The sequence below is a fragment of the Mobula birostris genome, chromosome 21 (assembly GCF_030028105.1).
Source record: "Mobula birostris isolate sMobBir1 chromosome 21, sMobBir1.hap1, whole genome shotgun sequence".
Lineage (NCBI taxonomy): Eukaryota > Metazoa > Chordata > Chondrichthyes > Myliobatiformes > Myliobatidae > Mobula > Mobula birostris.
The window spans coordinates 59,025,666-59,045,980 of NC_092390.1; the positions used below are offsets into that span (position 1 = coordinate 59,025,666).

The window sequence follows — 20,315 nt, forward strand, 5'->3', positions numbered from 1 at the left end:
CTGTTTCCTGTGGCAGAGTATTCCACAGATTCACCACTCTCTGTGTGAAGAAGTTTTTCCTAATCTCGGTCCTAAAAGGCTTCCCCTCTATCCTCAAACTGTGACCCCTCGTTCTGGGCTTCCCCAACATCGGGAACAATCTTCCTGCATCTAGCCTGTCCAATCCCTTTAGGATCTTATACATTTCAATCAGATCCCCCCTCAATCTTCTAAATTCCAACGAGTACAAGCCCAGTTCATCCAGTCTTTCTTCATATGAAAGTCCTGCCATCCCAGGAATCAATCTGGTGAACTTTCTTTGTACTCCCTCTATGGCAAGGATGTCTTTCCTCAGATTAGGGGACCAAAACTGCAAACAATACTCCAGGTGTGGTCTCCCCAAGGCCTTGTACAACTGCAGTAGTACCTCCCTGCTCCTGTACTCGAATCCTCTCTCTATAAATGCCAGCAGACCATTCGCCTTTTTCACCGCCTGCTGTACCTGCATGCCCACCTTCAATGACTGGTGTATAATGACACCCAGGTCTTGTTGCACCTCCCCTTTTCCTAATCGGCCACCATTCAGATAATAATCTGTTTTCCTATTTTTGCCACCAAAGTGGATAACTTCACATTTATCCACATTAAATTGCATCTGCCAATAACTCGGGGGGCATCAGATTAAGATCATTCAGTGTGCAGAACCCAGATCAAATATTTGTACTTCAAAAATGTTACTTACATTCTATAACATACTTTTCATTGGTTTTCTTAAATAAACTTGTTATAAACTTACTGTGCTGCAGTAAATGGGGCATCTGAAATTCTTGTTAAGACCTCCATAATGATCTGAATGAAAATGAGTAAGAAAGTAGCCAGTGCAACCCTCAATAACACCATATTGGAAGGCATCCACTGTGAAATTAGTTCCTGAAAGCACAAGATAATTCATGACAGCAGATTGCTAGCTGTAGTATAACACCAATATTGAGAATTAGCATGCAGAAAACTTATATAAAATAGCTGATTTGTTTCCCCTTGGGGAAAACAAGGCTGACTAGAAAAACTACACATTTACTTTAACTTTCACTCAGACCACATTGTCCAACTTGTCCTGTCCTTGTTCTTGTTCTTTTGGCCTCTCAAATAGTTGTTATATTTATCAGATTCCTACTAGGCAGGCAAAGTGTTGCAAGCATTTCTTTTATTACTGACTTCTCAGAGTTTGGCTAAACATGGTCTGTGGAGGGCACTTAATTAAAGTGAATATTGGACTCCACTTGCTTAAGAGGACTCTACATGCTTAAGTGGGCTCTGCAATGTGGAAATAGATGGAATTTAAAAAAGGGGCATTGCAAATTTACTTAGTTTGAAGAAATGCAAAAACTGGGGGGAAATGTGCTTTATTTTCATTACAATGCAGACTAGAGAGCAATAGGATGAAAGAGAAGAGTAGACTTACCATACAGTTTGATAGAAGTTCAAATGCAAGAACTCAAGTCTTGTTATATAAATGTTGACTGTAGTATTCATAAGAACATAGAGAAGATAGGAATAGTAGTAAGCCCTCAGCCCCACCAGCCTGCTGTCAGTCAATAAGATCGTGCTTAATCTATCCTATGTCTCTTTCTGCTAGTTCTCTATAGCCCTCATTTCAAAGTTCAAAGTTTATTAAACTACATGTACATCACCATACACAACACTGAGCTTCATTTCTTTGTGGGCATACTCAATAAAAGTATTGACTAACAACCATTTCAAAAAAAGATTGCACCAACTTGGGCATTCAACCACAGTGCAGAAGCCAACAAACTGTGCAAATACAAAAAGAAGAAATAATAATAAATAAGCAATAAATATCAAGAACATGAGATAAAAAGTCCTTGAAAGTGAGTCCACTGGTTGTGGAAACAAGTGAAGTTATCCCCTTTGGTTCAAGAGCATAATGGTTGAGGGGTAGTAATGGTTCCGAGCCTGGTGGTGTGAGTCATAAGGCTCCTGTACCTTCTTTCTGATGGCTGATCTTCCAAAAACGTATCAACTTTATCTTCAATACCCCAATAATTCAACCTCCAGAATCGTCTGGCAGCGAGAATTCCAGGACTATAAAACCTCTGCTTTGCCACTTCCATATCTTAATCAAAAAGCTACAATTTAACAGCAGCAATATTCCTTCTTGCTCAGTTTGTTATATACTGCTTATCTAATGGACAGTTAAGCAGCACCTAACTTTATCAGAGTTCAAAACCGTCTCCTGCATTTTGCAACTACATAGTATAATAGAAACATGTTAAAGAAAACATGTACACAACAGGAATTCTGCAGATGCTGGAAATTCAAGCAACACACATCAACGTTACTGGTGAACGCAGCAGGCCAGGCAGCATCTCTAGGAAGAGGTGCAGTCGACGTTTCAGGCCGAGACCCTTCGTCAGGACTAACCGAAGGGTCTCGGCCTGAAACGTCGACTGCACCTCTTCCTAGAGATGCTGCCTGGCCTGCTGCGTTCACCAGCAACTTTGATGTGTGTTGGTTAAAGAAAACATGTTTTCTGCTCAAAAACATAAAAAATCCTGACTAGACACACTTCAACATTAGACTAAAATACCATAAACTGCTTATAATTTGAGTCCTAATTTGTACCTAAAAGAAAACAATTTGTCAAGTACTGTTAAAATAATTGACAGCTTACCTGGGATCTTCTTGTAAAAAGGACACTGCTTATTTTTGCTGTATGAACTCATTTCTCTCCTTTGTCTTTTCATTTTGCGTTGCTGTTCTTCAATAAGGTCTGATTGAAGCTTTTCTACATTTCCTACGCAAGCTTCATCTCCTACAGAGCTATCAATTTTCCTCTTCCTTTGTCGTTGTCTCTTTGTAATACATGACAGCGCTGAAAATAATTCTTTTGTTTTTCCTTGAATTTCATTTTTGAGACATTCTTTCTCATCTTTGATTTTTGGTTGAAGTCCAAAGAAAACTCCAATATCAGTTTGCTTTAATTCTTTATTAAAAGCAGTCCTCTTGGGGGTATTTAAAGAACCTTTTTCCAATGAATTTAGTGATACCACTTCCAAAATTTGATTTTTTGGATTATTGTCCTTTTGTATATTGCTTCCCAATTTCTCAGAAATAAAGCTCTGAGTGCCAGCCAATGATGTCTCCATGATATTTTTAGAATTACCTTCCCATTCATTTCTAACTTGATTATCAAAAAGTTCTTCCATACCAGCACACAAAGTAGACTGTTGTTCCTCTTTAATTTGAGGGAGAAGTAATAAACTGCTAAAATTTGAGTCTTCTGATTCCAATTTAATGAAGGTTGCACAACCAGCTAAATTAGATTGTGACTGATTATTTACCTCTTCATTGTCTTTATTATTTAATGGAATCCAGTCATATGCTGACAATTTCAATTTTGGGTGTGGTAATTTTGTTTCACCCTCTTTTCTATTTTGTGTTGAAATACTGACACAATCAATCAATAGGGCAGGGTCTGGGCCAATGCTGAGAGCATCAATACCAGGTATGACTGTGTCTTTAATGGCACTAGATTTGCAACTTAACTCCTGACTCCTAAAGTCAGAAAACATAATGTTTTCACTTTTACAACAATGTTTAATACTTTGATCTTGAAACAACTGCTTCCTTGGAAAAGATTGAGATTTATGATTAGGAATTTCATCTTCACTACAAAGTGGAGAGTAACTGATATCATCATCATCATCATCATAATTGGTATTTGAAGCAAGGGCAAAAGTAGAATTATGTTCTGAGAAACTCTTCAGGTCCTTAATTACATCATTGATTGCAGTCTCATTAAACAATCCATCCATATTGATTGCAGGTTTTACTTGTGTTGTTAATTGTGATTCTGAACAAGTCAATTCTCTGATAGGGTTATCAGTTGACAATGCAGATATTCTTTTCTTTGAAACTTTTTTAGACAAGGGTGTCTCATTTGTTCCTCTTCTAAGTTTGAATTTGTTTCCAGTAACCTTGTTAACAGGTGATTTTAGCAGTAGTAATGCATTTTGGGTTTTGCTTGTTGGACTTTCTTTAATCTGAAGAAATTGACCATTTTGGGAGGATTGATGATTCTTGTTACAGTCAGGGGAAACAATCAGGGTATCCTTCTCCAAGCCATTGCATAATGCAGATTGACCGTCATTTTGGCTCAAAGCTCTGCTTTCAGCAAGTAGCATATGGGAGTAACGTTTATAGTGTCTTGGTATGGTACTGTTACAAAGCAAACCATCTGGGCATTCTGAAAATAAAGAAAATCATTACAGAACTTTCCATTCAAAAATTCTGATGAATTAACAATTTAATGCTTTCAAAAAGTTTGAAGTAAGCTTATTATCACACTACATTTATGCCACTATATACAACCACAAGATTCATTTGCTTGTGGGCATACTCAATAAATCTATAGAATTATAACAGAATCAATGAAAGACTACTTGACTAGGGCGGTCAACCAGAGTGCAGAAGACAACCATCTTCTAAATACAAAAGAGGAAATAATAATAAACAAATAATAAATATCAAGAACATGAGATAAAGAGTAATTGAAAGTGAGTCCATTGGTTGTGGGAACATTTCAATATTGGGGAAAGTGAAATTGAGTGAATTATTGCCTGATGGTTAAGGGGTAGTAACTGTTCCTGAACCTAGTGGTGTGAGTCCTGAGGATCTTGAACCTTCTTCCTGATGGCAGCAGTGAGAAGAAAGCATATCCTGGGTGTTGGGGATCCCTGATGATGGATGCTGCTTTCCTATGACAATGTTTCATGTATGTGCTCAATGGTTGGGAGGGTATTTACCCGTGATGGACTGGGCCAGTTCCACTACTTTTTGTAGAATTTTATTCAATAATGACTTATCAAATGTTCCGTTTTGTACTTTCATTAACACTCCTTTAAAAAAGTGATGTTAAAGGATTTTGAGGTAACACATATTGGGTGTTTCTGCAATGAACCCAAGGAGAGATGCTGATGGACTTCAACCATTCTGCAGGATCATCCATTCATTCCACTAATATACTTCAAAGGAATACTATTGTGGCCAATATGTATATCAGGCTTAAATCAAATGAAACCTCCGTCCTCTAATAAGATAGTATCAAAGCCAATATAACTCCACGTGCATATCCTGCTCATAAATCTCCCAACTTGTTAACTTACAGCTGAACAGTTTGAGCAGTGAATTTTCCAATTTTAGGTAACCTTTAGAACTGGGGTTCTCCCACACACTCCCCGATCCACCTAGTTTTCTTTTATTTGTGCCCCCTCTTCCATATCTTTCCACCCCATCACAGTTTCATCAGCCCATCCTCTTCCCCATCTGCTTTAGCTTATCACTTACCAGACTGTTTCCCATTACTGCCTCACCATCACTACCACCCCTTCTTGTACTACCATATATCAACAATCTTTCCTCGTCCCCTCTCAATTCTGATGCAGAACCTCAACCCGAAATGTTAACTTACACTGAAGGTAATATAAGCTGCCTAAAGATAGTCTCCAAGAGGACCAGAACCTTGTTGTTGGGTTTGGAAGCTTGCATGCCTCAATGAGGACCTGGACAACTATGTTGACTGGAGTCAGAGCTTTATGCTTTAGCTTTTGGAAGGGTCACATACATGCCAAACAGGTCGAAGGGTAGAGGTCTACTGGTCATCAAGGTTCAGGACGAACAGTTCTGAGTACTAAAACAAAATTGTTACGGAAACAGGAAGGGAGAATCCTTCCACATCTGAGCGTGACAGTATTCCTGAGTGTCCACCTGGGATTTACGTGATTGACAGTAGTGAATACCAAAAGGAAGTTACTGACATGATGAAGGAAGCCTTGAACACCGCCAGCAATGGAGGACCTTCATTGCTGCCCTAAATACCAGTTGTGTAATGGGCAATAACACACCTAAAGTGATATTGATACTGTATTTGATATTGATTCCAGGAGGCTTCAACATCCCCAGATGTAAGATGAGATGTTGTCCATCAAGCTTGCAGTGGACCTCACAGTAACAATGTAGGAAGCCACAGACAGACGGGATGGAAAATTAAAATTACAGGTAACCTCAGGTTCACTCCTGTGCATGAACATTGGACAAGATGAGATTTCATGTTTTTTTTCCCCTCTCAGATAGGTTTATTGCTGTTTAAGGGTAATTTATCATTGATAATTATTGGGTAAAGAAGGATTCCAGCAACTTTTATCCATTTCTCAGCCACTGATTATTATAAGTATGTGGCTACTAGGAATTCCTACTACAAAAAACAGTAAGAGTTATGCCTTGCGTGACCTTTTAACATCCCTAGCTATTTACAGCCAATTACATATAGGTACATAGAGGTAGTCTGCAAACAATAAAGACAGTGCTATTGTAGGATGAAAAATCTGGCTTGGCTAACAAGGGAAACTGCTGCTCTCCCTAATGCTGTCATGAGCCTTTTTTAATAAGTTTACATGAACAGGCTGATAGAACCTTCGTTTAAACCACTGGTTTTCAAAGTGCCCACTTTCAAATCTCTTACTAACTCTCCCTTCAGTTAGTCCTGACGAAGGGTCTCGGCCTGAAACGTCGACTGTACCTCTTCCTAGAGATGCTGCCTGGCCTGCTGCGTTCACCAGCAACTGTGCTGTGTGTAGCTTGAATTTCCAGCATCTGCAGAATTCCTGTTGAATCCCTTGAAGTTAGTTCCTTTCCGTGCCTTGTGGGGCATCAGGCAGCACCCTTCCCATTTCTCTAGCCTTTGTCTGTTTTTTTTTTGAAGAGGCCAAGTTGCGAGCTCCATGCTCAACCCAGCACCTATGGAAAGCACGCAAGGACCAGGCCAAATTCAAACTCAGAGCCACCCAGGACCATTGCTGATGCCACTACACCACCAGCCAGTTATCAATCCCCTGCATAACACTGGCAGGAGTTCTCACGTTTATTATTTTCAGATCGGAACTGAAGACTCAGCACTAAAATCATTGACAGCAATTTTGTCTGTTGGTTCATGGAGAATGAACGGTGATATGAACAATATATGGCATCACCAGTGTAAAAGTTAATTATGTATACAGGAACATAAGCCTTGAATATTGAAGCAGGATTTTGTCTTTCTATCCTACCTGCAATCTCCACAGGTCTCTATCATTGCTGACAAAGAATCTTCAATCTGAAATGTTAACTCAGTTTCTCTTCCAACAGATATAGCTTGCTGAGCATTTCCAGCATTTTCTGTTTATATTCTATCCTTATTACACCATTGTTGCCCTTTAAAGGGAACCATCTTACAAGGATTTCATCCTCTTCTTAATTGGGTGTGAAGTGGGATGATCTTTTTGCAGGGAAATGTACTATGGACACGTGGTCGATGTTTAGAGATCTCTTGCGGGATGTTAGGGATAAATTTGTCCTGGTGAGGAAGATAAAGAATGGTAGGGTGAAGGAACCATGGGTGACAAGTGAGGTGGAATATCTAGTCAGGTGGAAGAAGGCAGCATACATGAGGTTCAGGAAGCAAGGATCAGATGGGTCTATTGAGGAATATAGGGAAGCAAGAAAGGAGCTTAAGAAGGGGCTGAGAAGAGCAAGAAGGGGGCATGAGAAGGCCTTGGCGAGTAGGGTAAAGGAAAACCCCAAGGCATTTTTCAATTATGTGAAGAAAAAAAGGATGACAGGAGTGAAGGTAGGACCGATTAGAGATAAAGGTGGGAAGATGTGCCTGGAGGCTGTGGAAGTGAGCGAGGTCCTCAATGAATACTTCTTTTCGGTATTCACCAATGAGAGGAAACTTGAAGATGGTGAGGACAATATGAGTGACGTTGATGTTCTGGAGCATGTTGATATTAAGGGAGAAGAGGTGTTGGAGTTGTTAAAATACATTAGGACAGATAAGTCCCTGGGGCCTGACAGAATATTCCCCAGGCTGCTTCACGAGGCGAGGGAAGAGATTGCTGAGCCTCTGGCTAGGATCTTTATGTCCTTGTTGTCCACGGGAATGGTACAGGAGGATTGGAGGGAGGCGAACGTTGTCCCCTTGTTCAAAAAAGGTAGTAGGGATAGTTCGGGTAATTATAGACCAGTGAGCCTTACGTCTGTGGTGGGAAAGCTGTTGGAAAAGATTCTTAGAGATAGGATCTATAGGCATTTAGAGAATCATGGTCTGATCAGGGACAGTCAGCATGGCTTTGTGAAAGGCAGATCGTGTCTAACAAGCCTGATAGAGTTCTTTGAGGAGGTGAGCAGGCATATAGATGAGGGTAGTGCAGTGGATGTGATCTATATGGATTTTAGTAAGGCATTTGATAAGGTTCCACACGGTAGGCTTATTCAGGAAGTCAGAAGGCATGGGATCCAGGGAAGCTTGGCCAGGTGGATTCAGAATTGGCTTGCCTGCAGAAGGCAGAGGGTGGTGGTGGAGGGAGTACATTCAGATTGGAGGATTGTGACTAGTGGTGTCCTACAAGGATCTGTTCTGGGACCTCTACTTTTCCTGATTTTTATTAACGACCTGGATGTTGGGGTAGAAGGGTGGGTTGGCAAGTTTGCAGACAACACAAAGGTTGGTGGTGTTGTAGATAGTGTAGAGGATTGTCAAAGATTGCAGAGAGACATTGATAGGATGCAGAAGTGGGCTAAGAAGTGGCAGATGGAGTTCAACCCAGAGAAGTGTGAGGTGGTACACTTTGGAAGGACAAACTCCAAGGCAGAGTACAAAGTAAATGGCAGGATACTTGGTAGTGTGGAGGAGCAGAGGGATCTCGGGGTACATGTCCACAGATCCCTGAAAGTTGCCTCACAGGTGAATAGGGTGGTTAAGAAAGCTTATGGGGTGTTAGCTTTCATAAGTCGAGGGATAGAGTTTAAGAGTCGCGATGTGATGATGCAGCTCTATAAAACTCTGGTTAGGCCACACTTGGAGTACTGTGTCCAGTTCTGGTCACCTCACTATAGGAAGGATGTGGAAGCATTGGAAAGGGTACAGAGGAGATTTACCAGGATGCTGCCTGGTTTAGAAAGTATGCATTATGATCAGAGATTAAGGGAGCTAGGGCTTTACTCTTTGGAGAGAAGGAGGATGAGAGGAGACATGATAGAGATGTACAAGATAATAAGAGGAATAGATAGAGTGGATAGCCAGCGCCTCTTCCCCAGGGCACCACTGCTCAATACAAGAGGACATGGCTTTAAGGTAAGGGGTGGGAAGTTCAAGGGGGATATTAGAGGAAGGTTTTTTACTCAGAGAGTGGTTGATGCGTGGAATGCACTGCCTGAGTCAGTGGTGGAGGCAGATACACTAGTGAAGTTTTAAGAGACTACTAGACAGGTATATGGAGGAATTTAAGGTGGGGGGTTATATGGGAGGCAGGGTTTGAGGGTCGGCACAACATTGTGGGCCGAAGGGCCTGTACTGTGCTGTACTATTCTATGTTCTATGTCAAATGGCTCACCCATCTGTGCCCTCACTGTCTCAATCACCCCAAACCATGGGTTTGATTTCCTCAACCCTCCCTCCACTTTGACCTCTGCATTATACAGCCCAAAACATTTTTTTGTGATTCACAAGGGGGATTTTACCCCCGTTTACAAGCATCGAGGCCTTATGTGTGGTAAAATGTTTGAACCAAGAGATAATGTAAAAGAACAAGCCAAGGGTTGCCATAAACCAAAAATGGTTCTTGTGTTAGCTTGAGCATGCTCAGCTCAAAATTTATTGCTTGGCTATGACTTAAACCGACAACATAGTCAACTATGAGCCAGGCCTGATCACAAGGGTTGAGTCAAGCTCTCTTTTATTTGACTGCATAACTTTTTCTGAATCAATTCTATATTAGGTTAAGAAAAGCATGGACAAATAACAGAAAAAAATAAAACAACTGATGATCATAAAAACAACTAGTAAATGAGATATATTGCCAAATCTACAGCACCAGACATTAACTGTGCTCTGCTAAAATCAAGAACACATTCTCCCTGTAAAGATGGAAAGTATGAATATCGCTCAGTCTTTTGGATTGAAAGTAAAAAATCATACCATAGATTACCAACACATTTGGTTAAGATTGTATGACAGTTGTGTAAAACCAAATTTAAATATCAGACCATTGTTGAGAACTTTTTGTTTCAATTCCACCACAAGCCTGGTACTAAGTTTCAGAACGTGCTTCAATTAAAATTTATAAGTTGTTAAATATTAGATTGGAATCTGAGGATTCTAAAAATTCATAAAAGACGTGCAGGTAGTTATTTAGCCTTAGAAGTAAATAATGAAGGACGTAAAAAAGATCGTAAACTACGTGCTGTTTTGGAGCGAAGCACAAGCAGAGCGGTGGGCTTTGGAAAAGAGGAATTTAAAAAGTTAAAGAGAAATGAATATAAAAAAAATAGTGCAGACAAGTAAAATGGCTAGCAACAACTGAACTCTGTCATAAGACACAAAATACAGACTACACCTCCTGTTTGAGTCCAGCAGGAAAAGTGCAAAGCTGACAAAACTGAAGGTTCTCTGTCTGAACATATACTGCAGTTGTGACGGTCAGGCTACTTTGAATATTTTCAGATGGTATAGAATATGAGAAGCATTTTTTAAATTCAAACAAGAACCAGTCCTCAATTTTAAAAGAAAAAGTTCATTATTTAACTTCCGCTGATACTTTAAGGACATCAAAGGAAGACATTGCATGAGATGTTCCGATTCTGTACCATTGTAACTACACAGGGGAATACAATAAATAAATGTTTGTGTTAATTAGCCCTCATTGACCCACATAATAAGATTAAGATAGATGTTAAGTGGCTATTTTAAGATCATAAGATATAGAAGGAGAATTAGGCCATTTGCCCATTGAGTCTGCTCTGTTATTTCATCATGGCTGATCCATTTCCCTCTCAGCCCCAATCTCCTGCCTTCTCCCCGTATCCTTTCACGTCCTGACCAGTCAAGAATCTATCAACCTCTGCCTTAAAGATACATAAATACTTGGCTGCCACAGCTGCCTGTGGCAACAAATTCCAGATCCACCACTCTCTGGCTAAAGAAATTCCACCTCCTCCATTCTAAAAGGACATTCCTCTATTTTGAGACTGTGTTCTCTGATCTAAGCACCCCCCACCATAGGAAATATCCTCTCCAAATCCACTCTGTCAGGGCCTTTCAACATTCGGTAGGTTTCAATGAGGTTATCTCCAGTGAGTGAAGGCTCAGAGCCATCAAACGCTCCTCATATGACAAGTTCTTCAATCATTTTCGTGAACCTCCTTCGAACCCTCTCCGAAGTCAGCACATCATTTCTTACATAAGCAGACATCCCACCCTGCAAAAACTCATTTCAGGGAGGTAGCACCACCGTTTCATGGAGGTAGCATCCCCCCCACCCGGTCGACCTCCAAGGGTGTAATACTTTGTTTAGTGATTTTGTCTAATCTGTAAACCAAGTTGGGTATATGCAGAAAAAGTGACATTAAAATATGTACTTATATTATATTATCATGTTTATTCTATTACAACTTTAAGCAAGTTTACAGGGAGTTTGGCTTTATCACGTAGGACATCAATAGCGTAGCTCCTTAGCAGCCAGCCAGCTAGTTTAAATAATGTTAGATATGCTAATGAATGAATGACACCTGTTAAACTCACCTCAACATGTCTTTTACATTTTCGCCCACCATGGGCAACAGAAAAGTCACTGTTGCAAACAGTGCAGCGAGCAACACTGTCTTTATTTTTGAGGTCGCCTGTAAAGCCCGCCCACAGAGAAAACTGACAGGCCTACTTAGCAGGGGTCCCCAACCTTTTCTGCACCGCGGACCAGTTTAATATTGACAATATTCTTGCGGGCCAGCTGACGGGGGGGGGGCGGGGGGGGTGTAAATCACGACTGGAATATAGGTGATTAGTCAACTATAAGTCACTTATAAGTGGCTAGTACACTCAATTTCGTTTCTAAAAGGGTTTATCTAACGAATTTAGTATTAAACACACAGCGCATATTTTCCTCGCATGAATATAGTGATAAGTCAATTATTAAGTCACCTAAGTCAATAGCATCATAACATTTAAGTAACATTTGGATATTAAACACACAGCGCATAATTTCCTCATATGAACATATAAAATCATTGCAACACACCAATATTGCTGAATCAGAGGGAGCCCTGGGCTTGTTTCCCTGCAACAAGACGGTCCCATCGAGGGGTGTTGGGAGATAGCGATACTTGAAGGGGTTCCTTATGTCCAGTCTATTCCACAGTTTAGTTTTCATTGCATTCATTGCAGAAAACCCCACTTCGCAGAGATATGATGTTGGAAATGGAAGCAACGTTTTCAGTGCTTCCGCGGCTATCTCAGGATATTCAGTCTTGACTTTGATCGAGAATGCCGGCAAAGATGTTATGTCAAACATACTTTTCAGCCCACTATCATTTGCAAGCTCGAGGAGTTGATCTTCTTCCCACACTGACATGGATGACGTGTGCATAATGACCTCGAGTTCAACAGTGCGTAACAAAGAATAAGGAAAGGTGCAGCTGACTCATATCATTTCATATCACCAAATCATATTCTTTCCTCGCGGCCCGGTGGTTGGGGACCACTCTTAGCACGAAGAGAGACAAATCAGGATGCTCGTTCTCTCTCTCAAAAAAATCAATTTCCGGGATATTGTATATCATTTCCGGGTGTCAGGGAACCACTATCGATATGCAGGAGACTCCCAGAACTTCCCAGGAGAGGTGGAATGTCTGCATAAGGGGCCCAAAACTTGTTCACAATACTCCAACTGAGGCCCAACTAGTGCTTTATAAAGCCTCAGCTTTACATCCTTGCTTTTATATTCTAGTCCTCTCAAAATGAATGCTAAAATTGTATTTGCCTACCTCACCCTTGACTCAACCTGCAATTTAACCTTTAGGGAATTGTGCATGAGGACTCCCAAGAACCTTTGTACCTTAAATTTTTGAATTTTTTCTCCATTTAGAAAATAGTCTACCCTTGATTTCTTCTACCAAAGTGCATGATCATACATTTCCTGACACTGTATTCAAATCAGCCACTTCTTTGCCCATTCTCCTCATCTAAGCCCTTCTGTAGACGTTCTGTTTGTCTAGGTACCATATCCGATGCAGACGTTGGTGACCATGGTTTTCCATATAGATCTATCCCTTGTTCTTTGGATGACTTCCATTTCCTCGACGTGTAGCCACCTGGCTAGGCTTTTGATGTACATAAGCCGAGGTCTTCCTCTCGGTTTGCTCCCCTTGATCTTTCCAGAGAGCACGAGTTTTTCTAGTTCATCTTTCCGCATGATGTGCACTAGGAATCTGAGTTGTCCTTCCCTTGCTGTTGGTATGCTGAGGGCTCTTCTGAGAACTTCTTCATTTGATGTGTGTGTGGTCCATGATATTTTTACCATTCTCCTGTAGAACCAAAATTCAGCTGCTTTTAGTCTCTTTTCCATTGCTGAGGAAATGGTCCAGCATTCACTTCCATAAGTCAGGATAGAATAAATGTAGCACTGCAGTATTCTGTTTTTAGTGTACGTGCTCATCTTTCTGTCTGTTAATATAGTATTCATTTTTTGGAAAGCTTCTTTCACTATTGCTATTCTGTATTTGATACCTGCGTCGCACCTGCCATCACTTGTTATTAGGCTGCCAAGATATCCGAATTTGTTGACTTGTTTGATGTTTATATTTCCGGTCTTGATCACACATTGTGGGATGTTTGTCTTTCTGGAGATGACCATGCCTTCTGTCTTCTTGGTGTTGATTGAGGCGCCTTTGCGATTACTTTCTGCTGCCACTATAGTGAGTAGTTCTTGCAGTTTTGTTTCTGAGTCAGCTATTAGTACGATGTCATCAGCATATCTGATGTTATTTACATTATGGCCTCCAATTGTGAATCCTTTGATGTCTTTGTTACTTCTCAAGATATTTTCACTATACAGGTTGAATAAGTCTGGCAAAAAGACACAACCTTGCCTGACTCCTCTCATGATATTCACATACTCACTCACTTCTCCTTCTATTCTGATGGATGCTGTCTGGTCCCAGAAACGTATATCTTTCCCATCTATGTCAAGATCTTGAAGCATTTCCAGAAGATCTTGGTGTCTGACAGTGTCAAAAGCTTTTGTACAGTTGATGAAACATAGGCAGATGTCTTTTTGTACCTGGATGGCTCGTTTACAGATCATCCGTAGCATGAAAATTGTACTTCTGGTTCCAGTGTTTTCCACAAAGCCGCATCGTTCTTTAATGATTTCTGGTTTTATACAGCGTCTTGCTCTCATCATGATTACTCTGAGAATAATTTTTGCCACATGGCTCATCAGGCTTATTGTACGATGTAACTCCCTCTTTCTTTGGAAGTGTGGTGAACACTGATTTACTTAAGTCATCAGGTATCTCCCCATGATCATAGATTTCATTTGCTATTTCTGTTATTTTCTCTATTCCAAAATCTTCTAAGGCCAGTATCATTTCAACAGTGATGTTGTCTAGACCAGTTGTTCTGTTATGTTTTGTTTTATTTATGGCTGCTCGAATTTCTGATTTTAGAATGCTAGGTCCTTCAAGATTCTTCTTTATGTTTGGTTTTTCTCCTCTTTGGTCTTCAAAAAGTTCTTTTATATATTCTGTCCATCTGTTTAGGATTTCCTTTTTGCTCATAATTAAGCTGCTGCCTTTTGCCTTGATGCATCCACTTGCTAAGGTAATTTGCCAGTTAGTTCTTTAATTTATTATGCATCAACTTTGTTCCAGGGTTATGGGTTTGGAGCATTTCTATCTCTGAGCATTTCTCATTTAGCCATCTGTCTTTAGCTTCTCTGCATTTTCTTTTCATTCTTATCAAGTTGTTTGTATTCTTCGCTGTCTCTTGGTTTGATGGTCTGTTTTTGTTGCAGCAATTGTATTACCAGTTATCCATTTCTTCTTACTTCTCCGTTCTTTTCGTAGGATGGTTTCTTTTGCAGCTTCAACCATGGATTCCTTCAGTATGTCCCAGGAAGATTGGCCTCCTTCACTCTGCAGCAATTGAAAATGATTTTTCACCTTGATTGTGTATTCTGTTTTCAGATGAGGGTTGTTTTGTAGTTGTGATAATCCGGTGGTTCTGATCTTTTTGGTAGATGCTCCACTCCCTCAAAATTACCTGCCCTTCCACCTATTTTCATATCATCTGCAAACTTGGGCACAAAGACATCAATTCTCTCATCCAAATAATTGATGTACAGCGTAAGAAGAAGTGGTCCCAACACAGACTCCTGTGCCACACCACTAGTCACCAGCAGTCAAACAGAAAAGGCTCCCTTTACTCCCACTCTTTGCCTCCTGCCAATCAGCCAATGCTTTATCCATGCTAGTACCTTTCCTGTAACACCATGAGCTCTTCACTTATGAGCGGCACCTTGTCAAAGGCCTTCTGAAAATCCAAATACACAACATCCACTTATTCTCCTCTGTCTTTGCTGCTTGTTATTTCTTCAAAGAATTCCAACTGATTTGACAGGCAAGATTTTCCCTTGAGGAAACCGTGCTGACTTGGACCTTTTTTATCATATGCCTCCAAGTACTCCAAAACTACATCCTTAACAATTGGCTGAAACATCTTCCCAACCACTGAGGTCAGACTAACTGCCCTGTAATTTCCTTTCTTCTGTCTCTCTCCCTTTTTGAACAGTAGAGTGACATTTAAAATTTTCCACTCCTTCGGAACCCTGCCAAACTTAATTGATTCTTGAAAGCTCACTACTAATGCTTCCACAATCTCTTCAGCCACCTCTTTCAGAACCCTGGGGTGTACACCATCTGGTCTAGGTGACTTACTTCAGACCTTTCAGTTTCCCAAGAACCTTCTCCCTAGTAATGGCAACTTCACACACTTCTGTCTCCCGACACACTCCAACTTCCAGCATACTGCTGATGTCTTCCACAATGAAGACTGATGCAAAATACTTGTTTAGTTCATTCACCATTTTCCTTGTCCCCCATTACTATCTCTCCAGCAGTCTAATATCTACTCTTGCCTCTCTTTTACACTATGTATCTGAAAAATCTTTTGGTATCCCCTTAATATTATTAGATAGTTTACCTTCATATTCTATCTTTTCTTACTTTATGACTTTTTTAGTTGCCTACTGTTGGTTTTTAAAAGCTTCCCAATCGTCTAACTTCTCACTGTTTTGCTCTATTATTCCAGGAATAATTGAGAATGATTCCAGGAATAAAGGGTTACCGTATGAGGAACATCTGGCAGCTCTTGGGCTGTATTCTCTGGAGTTCAGGAGAATAAGGGGAGATCTCATAGAAACATTCCAAATGTTAAAAGACCTGAACGGATTAGATATGGTAAAGTTATTTCCCATGTTAGGGGAGTCTAGGACAAGAGGGCACGACTTCAGGATTGAAGGGCGTCCAGTTGCAACAGAGATGAGGAGAAATTACTCTAGTCAGATGGTGGTAAATCTGCAGAATTTGTTGCCACTAGTGGCTGTGGAGGCCTAGTCATTAGGTGTATTTAAGGCAGAGATAGAAAGGTTCTTGATTAGCCAGGGCATCAAAGGGTATGGGGAGAAGGGAGGGGAGTGGGGATGACTGGAAGATTTGGATCAGCCCACGATTGAATGGTGGAGCAGACTCGATGGGCCGAATGGCCTACTTCTGCTCCCATATCTTTTGGTCTTATTATATGCTCTCTCTTTGGCTTTTATGTTGGCTTTGATTTCTCTTGTTAGCCACGGTTGTGTCATCTTGCCTTTAGAATACTTCTTCCTCTTTGGGATGTATATATACTGCGCCTTCTGAATTGCTTCCAGAAATTCCAGACATTGCTGCTCAGCTGAAAATTGTTCTTTTCCAATGAATTTTGGCCAGCTCCTGTTTCATGCCTTTGTAATTCCCTTTACTCCACTGTAATAATGATACATCTGACTATAATATTTTTGATATTAATATATTGTTTGATATATCCGTGAAACTTGATACACAGTTCAGGATATGTCTGTGTTGCCATACTATTCTGGCTATTTGCATATCCAAAGAATAGATCTCTGCAAGTAACAAATGTGGTACAATTTCAGTGTTTAGTAAAAACAGAACATGCTGGAAACACTTAACACATCAGGCAACATTTGTGGAAAAATAAGTGGAATTAATATATCAGATTGAAGACTCTGTCAGAACTGGCAAAGAGATGATTACAGAAAATATACAGAAAATCTACCAATACACATTGTTTTGCTTTGAGATACTTTAAATTTTGACATGGAGAAAGGGAGACAATGATATCTATTTCCCCAATGTTGTAGCTTACAATATTTTCTTTACAAGCCTGGAGAAAACTTTCATCTTATTCTCCTGCAGCTTTGCCAAGTCATCCAAAAATCAGCCTGCCAATTATGCTAATATATTTGAACTTAAGTTTTAATCTTCACTAAATTTGAATGAAGTTTTATTGCTTGTAACTTCATGCTTAATCCTGCTAATCCTGCAAATTTCTTACTGAAACCATAGCTCATATAATGTGTCAGATTAATTCATTCCTTGAGTAGGCATGGCAATAAGTTACCAGAAATATTCATGTGAAAATAATGTATGTTCTCAACCTATGGGAATACTCTGGATTCTTCTGAATCAGATGGAACTTGTAAAAACACTACAAATGGTACAACTTCGGATCTTGAACATATTTTCACAGCTTGAGAATACATGAAATTGGCTAGATATAGTTGATGGAAGAATCATGAATCTTTTCCTATCTTTATTTGGTAATGACTATTAAGGACTGCCCAAATTAGAAAGAAATGTTTTTAGAAAATATTAAGGACTATTTAAAGGGGAGAATTGAAAATTGTGAGGAACACACACTGGAGGATTATTGGGGAAGTGTTTTTTTTTTGCAATATAACATGAGAATTTCATCCTTTTTAATACATCCTTCCATTTATCAGTTAAACAAGCATGGAATATGATGCAAAACTAGTAAATACAAAAATCTCTCCATAGCTTCGACACTTTACCTTGAAAGACATCAGCTGCGCTCTGAACCTTTCAAAAGAATGCATTAAGTAGGGACAGGGAGTATCTGCATTTTTTTGTGAGTGGGTTGGAAATTCTACCATATAAAGTTAAATGTCAAATTTTAATTCCAAATACACTCTATCTTCACGGCAATTCATTTCTGGAAGATAAGTGTATTCTAAAAATTGCAAACTTAACATACAAATGCAGCATGAATAAGTCAACAGGTCAAAGTCAAGTTGACTTAGTGTTGTAAATTAGAGCTTCATAATCAGGTTGGGTGGAATACATTAGAATTCGAAAAATGCAGAAGGTGATTTTTTTTTCAAATTTTAGTACCAAGCAGCTTCACGGCTTGATTGTGTCCCTTCTATTTTCCTACTCCAGAACCACTGGAGCACAAACATACATTAAGAATGTTAAAACAACTCAAAGTTACAGCAAAAAGTTTTGAGTTTATATTGCTGATGTTTATTGAGTTCTGAGAAAAATGGCAAAGAGTGCTTCTCTTTCCATTAGTCATTTCTGCCTTGGTTCAGAGCTGCCTCTTGCACTTACTTCACAGGTATATTCATATTGGGGCACTAAGCTGTTTAGGATTGCAGTCTTAAAAAATAATCATAGGATTGTTAAGATATTACTTAAACTTAAGTTTACCACCAATTTATCCCATAATGTTGGATGTTAACTTGTATTCTCAGAACACCATCATTACAGTTTTCATTTCCACACAAAAGCAAATAAAGCTCAAAGTTCAAAGTAAATTTATTATCAAAGTACACATATGTCACCATAAACAACCCTGAGATTCATTTTCTTGTAGGCATACTCAATAAATCTGGTATAATAACTATAACAGAATCAATGAAAGACCGCACCATCTTGGGCATTCAACCAGTGTTCAATCTAATTTGACTTTATGCCAAAACTTGAGGAAAATACCCATCCATATTTATTATGTTATACCATTGATTCTCTGCAAAATATCATTAAAATAATATACTAATTCATATTATATTAGTAGAGAAATCCGGACTGCAGACAAACTTTATCTATAGTAAGGTAGCAATTCATGACCCAAGTACCAAAATCAACTTGTTCATAACAAAATATATGTAAAACAGAAAAGACCATGGACGGTGTTCAGTGTAAGGCAACATCTACAGCCAGGTTAAGGGTAAATATCACTTCAGAATCTACATGAGAACAGAGACCATAAGACACACGAGCAGAATTAGGCCATTTGACACAAGAGTCTGCTCTGCCATTCTATCGGGGCTGATCTATTATCCCTCTCAACCCCATTCTCCTATCTTCTCCTCATAACTGTTGATACCATGACTAATCAAGAACCTATTAAACTCAGCTTTAAATATACCCAATGATTTGGCTTTCACACCAATCTTTGGCAATGAATTCCACAGATTCACCTCCTACTGGCTAAATAAATTCTTCCTCATCTCTGTTCTACATTGACATCCCTCTATTCTGAGGCTATGTCCTCTGGTCCTAGGCTTCCCCACTATAGGAAACATCTTCTCCACATTCACCCCATCTAGGTCTTTTAATATTTGATAGGTTTCAATGAGATCCCCCTTCATTCTCCTAATCTCGAGTGAGTACAGGCCCAGAGTTATCAAATGCTCCTCATACGTTAACTTTTTCATTCCAGGATTCATTCTCATGATCCACCCCTGGATCCACTCCAATACCAGCACGTCTTAGATAAGGAACCCAAAACTGCTCACAATATTCCAAGTACGGTCTGCCTTATAAAGCATCAGCATTACATCCTTGCTTTAAGTTCCTAGTCCTCTCAAAATGAATACCAACATTGCATTTGCCTTCCTTACCATTGACTCACCTCCAAGTTAACCTCCTTTAGGGGATCCTGCACACGGTCTCCCATGTACCTCTGATTTTTGAAACTTCTGCCTGTTTAAAAAACAGTCTACACTTTTATTCCTTCTACCAAAAGTGTATTACCCTACACTATATTCCATCTGCCAATTCTTTTCCCATTCTCCCACTCTGTCTAAGTCCTTCTGCAAACTCCCTGCTTCCTCAGCACAACATGCCCTCCCCCTATCTTTGTACTGTCTGCAAACTTGGCCACAAAGCCATCATATAAATTAGTGACATATAACGTAAAAGGAATCAGTCCCATCACCGACCCTCACAGAACAGCATCAGCTAACGGCAGCCAACCAGCTAAGGCTCCCTTTATTCCCTCTCTTTGCTCCTGCCAGTCAGTCAATCTTCCTGTAATGCCACTGAATCTTATCTTGTTAAATAGCCTAATTAATGTATGGCAACTT

The 20,315-nt window shown here is 39.8% G+C and overlaps 1 protein-coding gene across 1 annotated transcript in view; it reads right to left on the reverse strand.

Moving 5' to 3' along the window:
- dclre1a (DNA cross-link repair 1A (PSO2 homolog, S. cerevisiae)) overlaps positions 1 to 20,315 on the reverse strand; it is a 63,944-nt gene that overhangs the window by 37,724 nt on the left and 5,905 nt on the right. Inside the window, exons 2-3 of the mRNA XM_072239801.1 lie at positions 2,672 to 4,246; positions 776 to 909 (exon numbers count right to left, since the gene is read on the reverse strand). Coding sequence (XP_072095902.1) covers positions 776 to 909; positions 2,672 to 4,246 — 1,709 coding nt within the window. The remainder of the gene's footprint in view (positions 1 to 775; positions 910 to 2,671; positions 4,247 to 20,315) is intronic.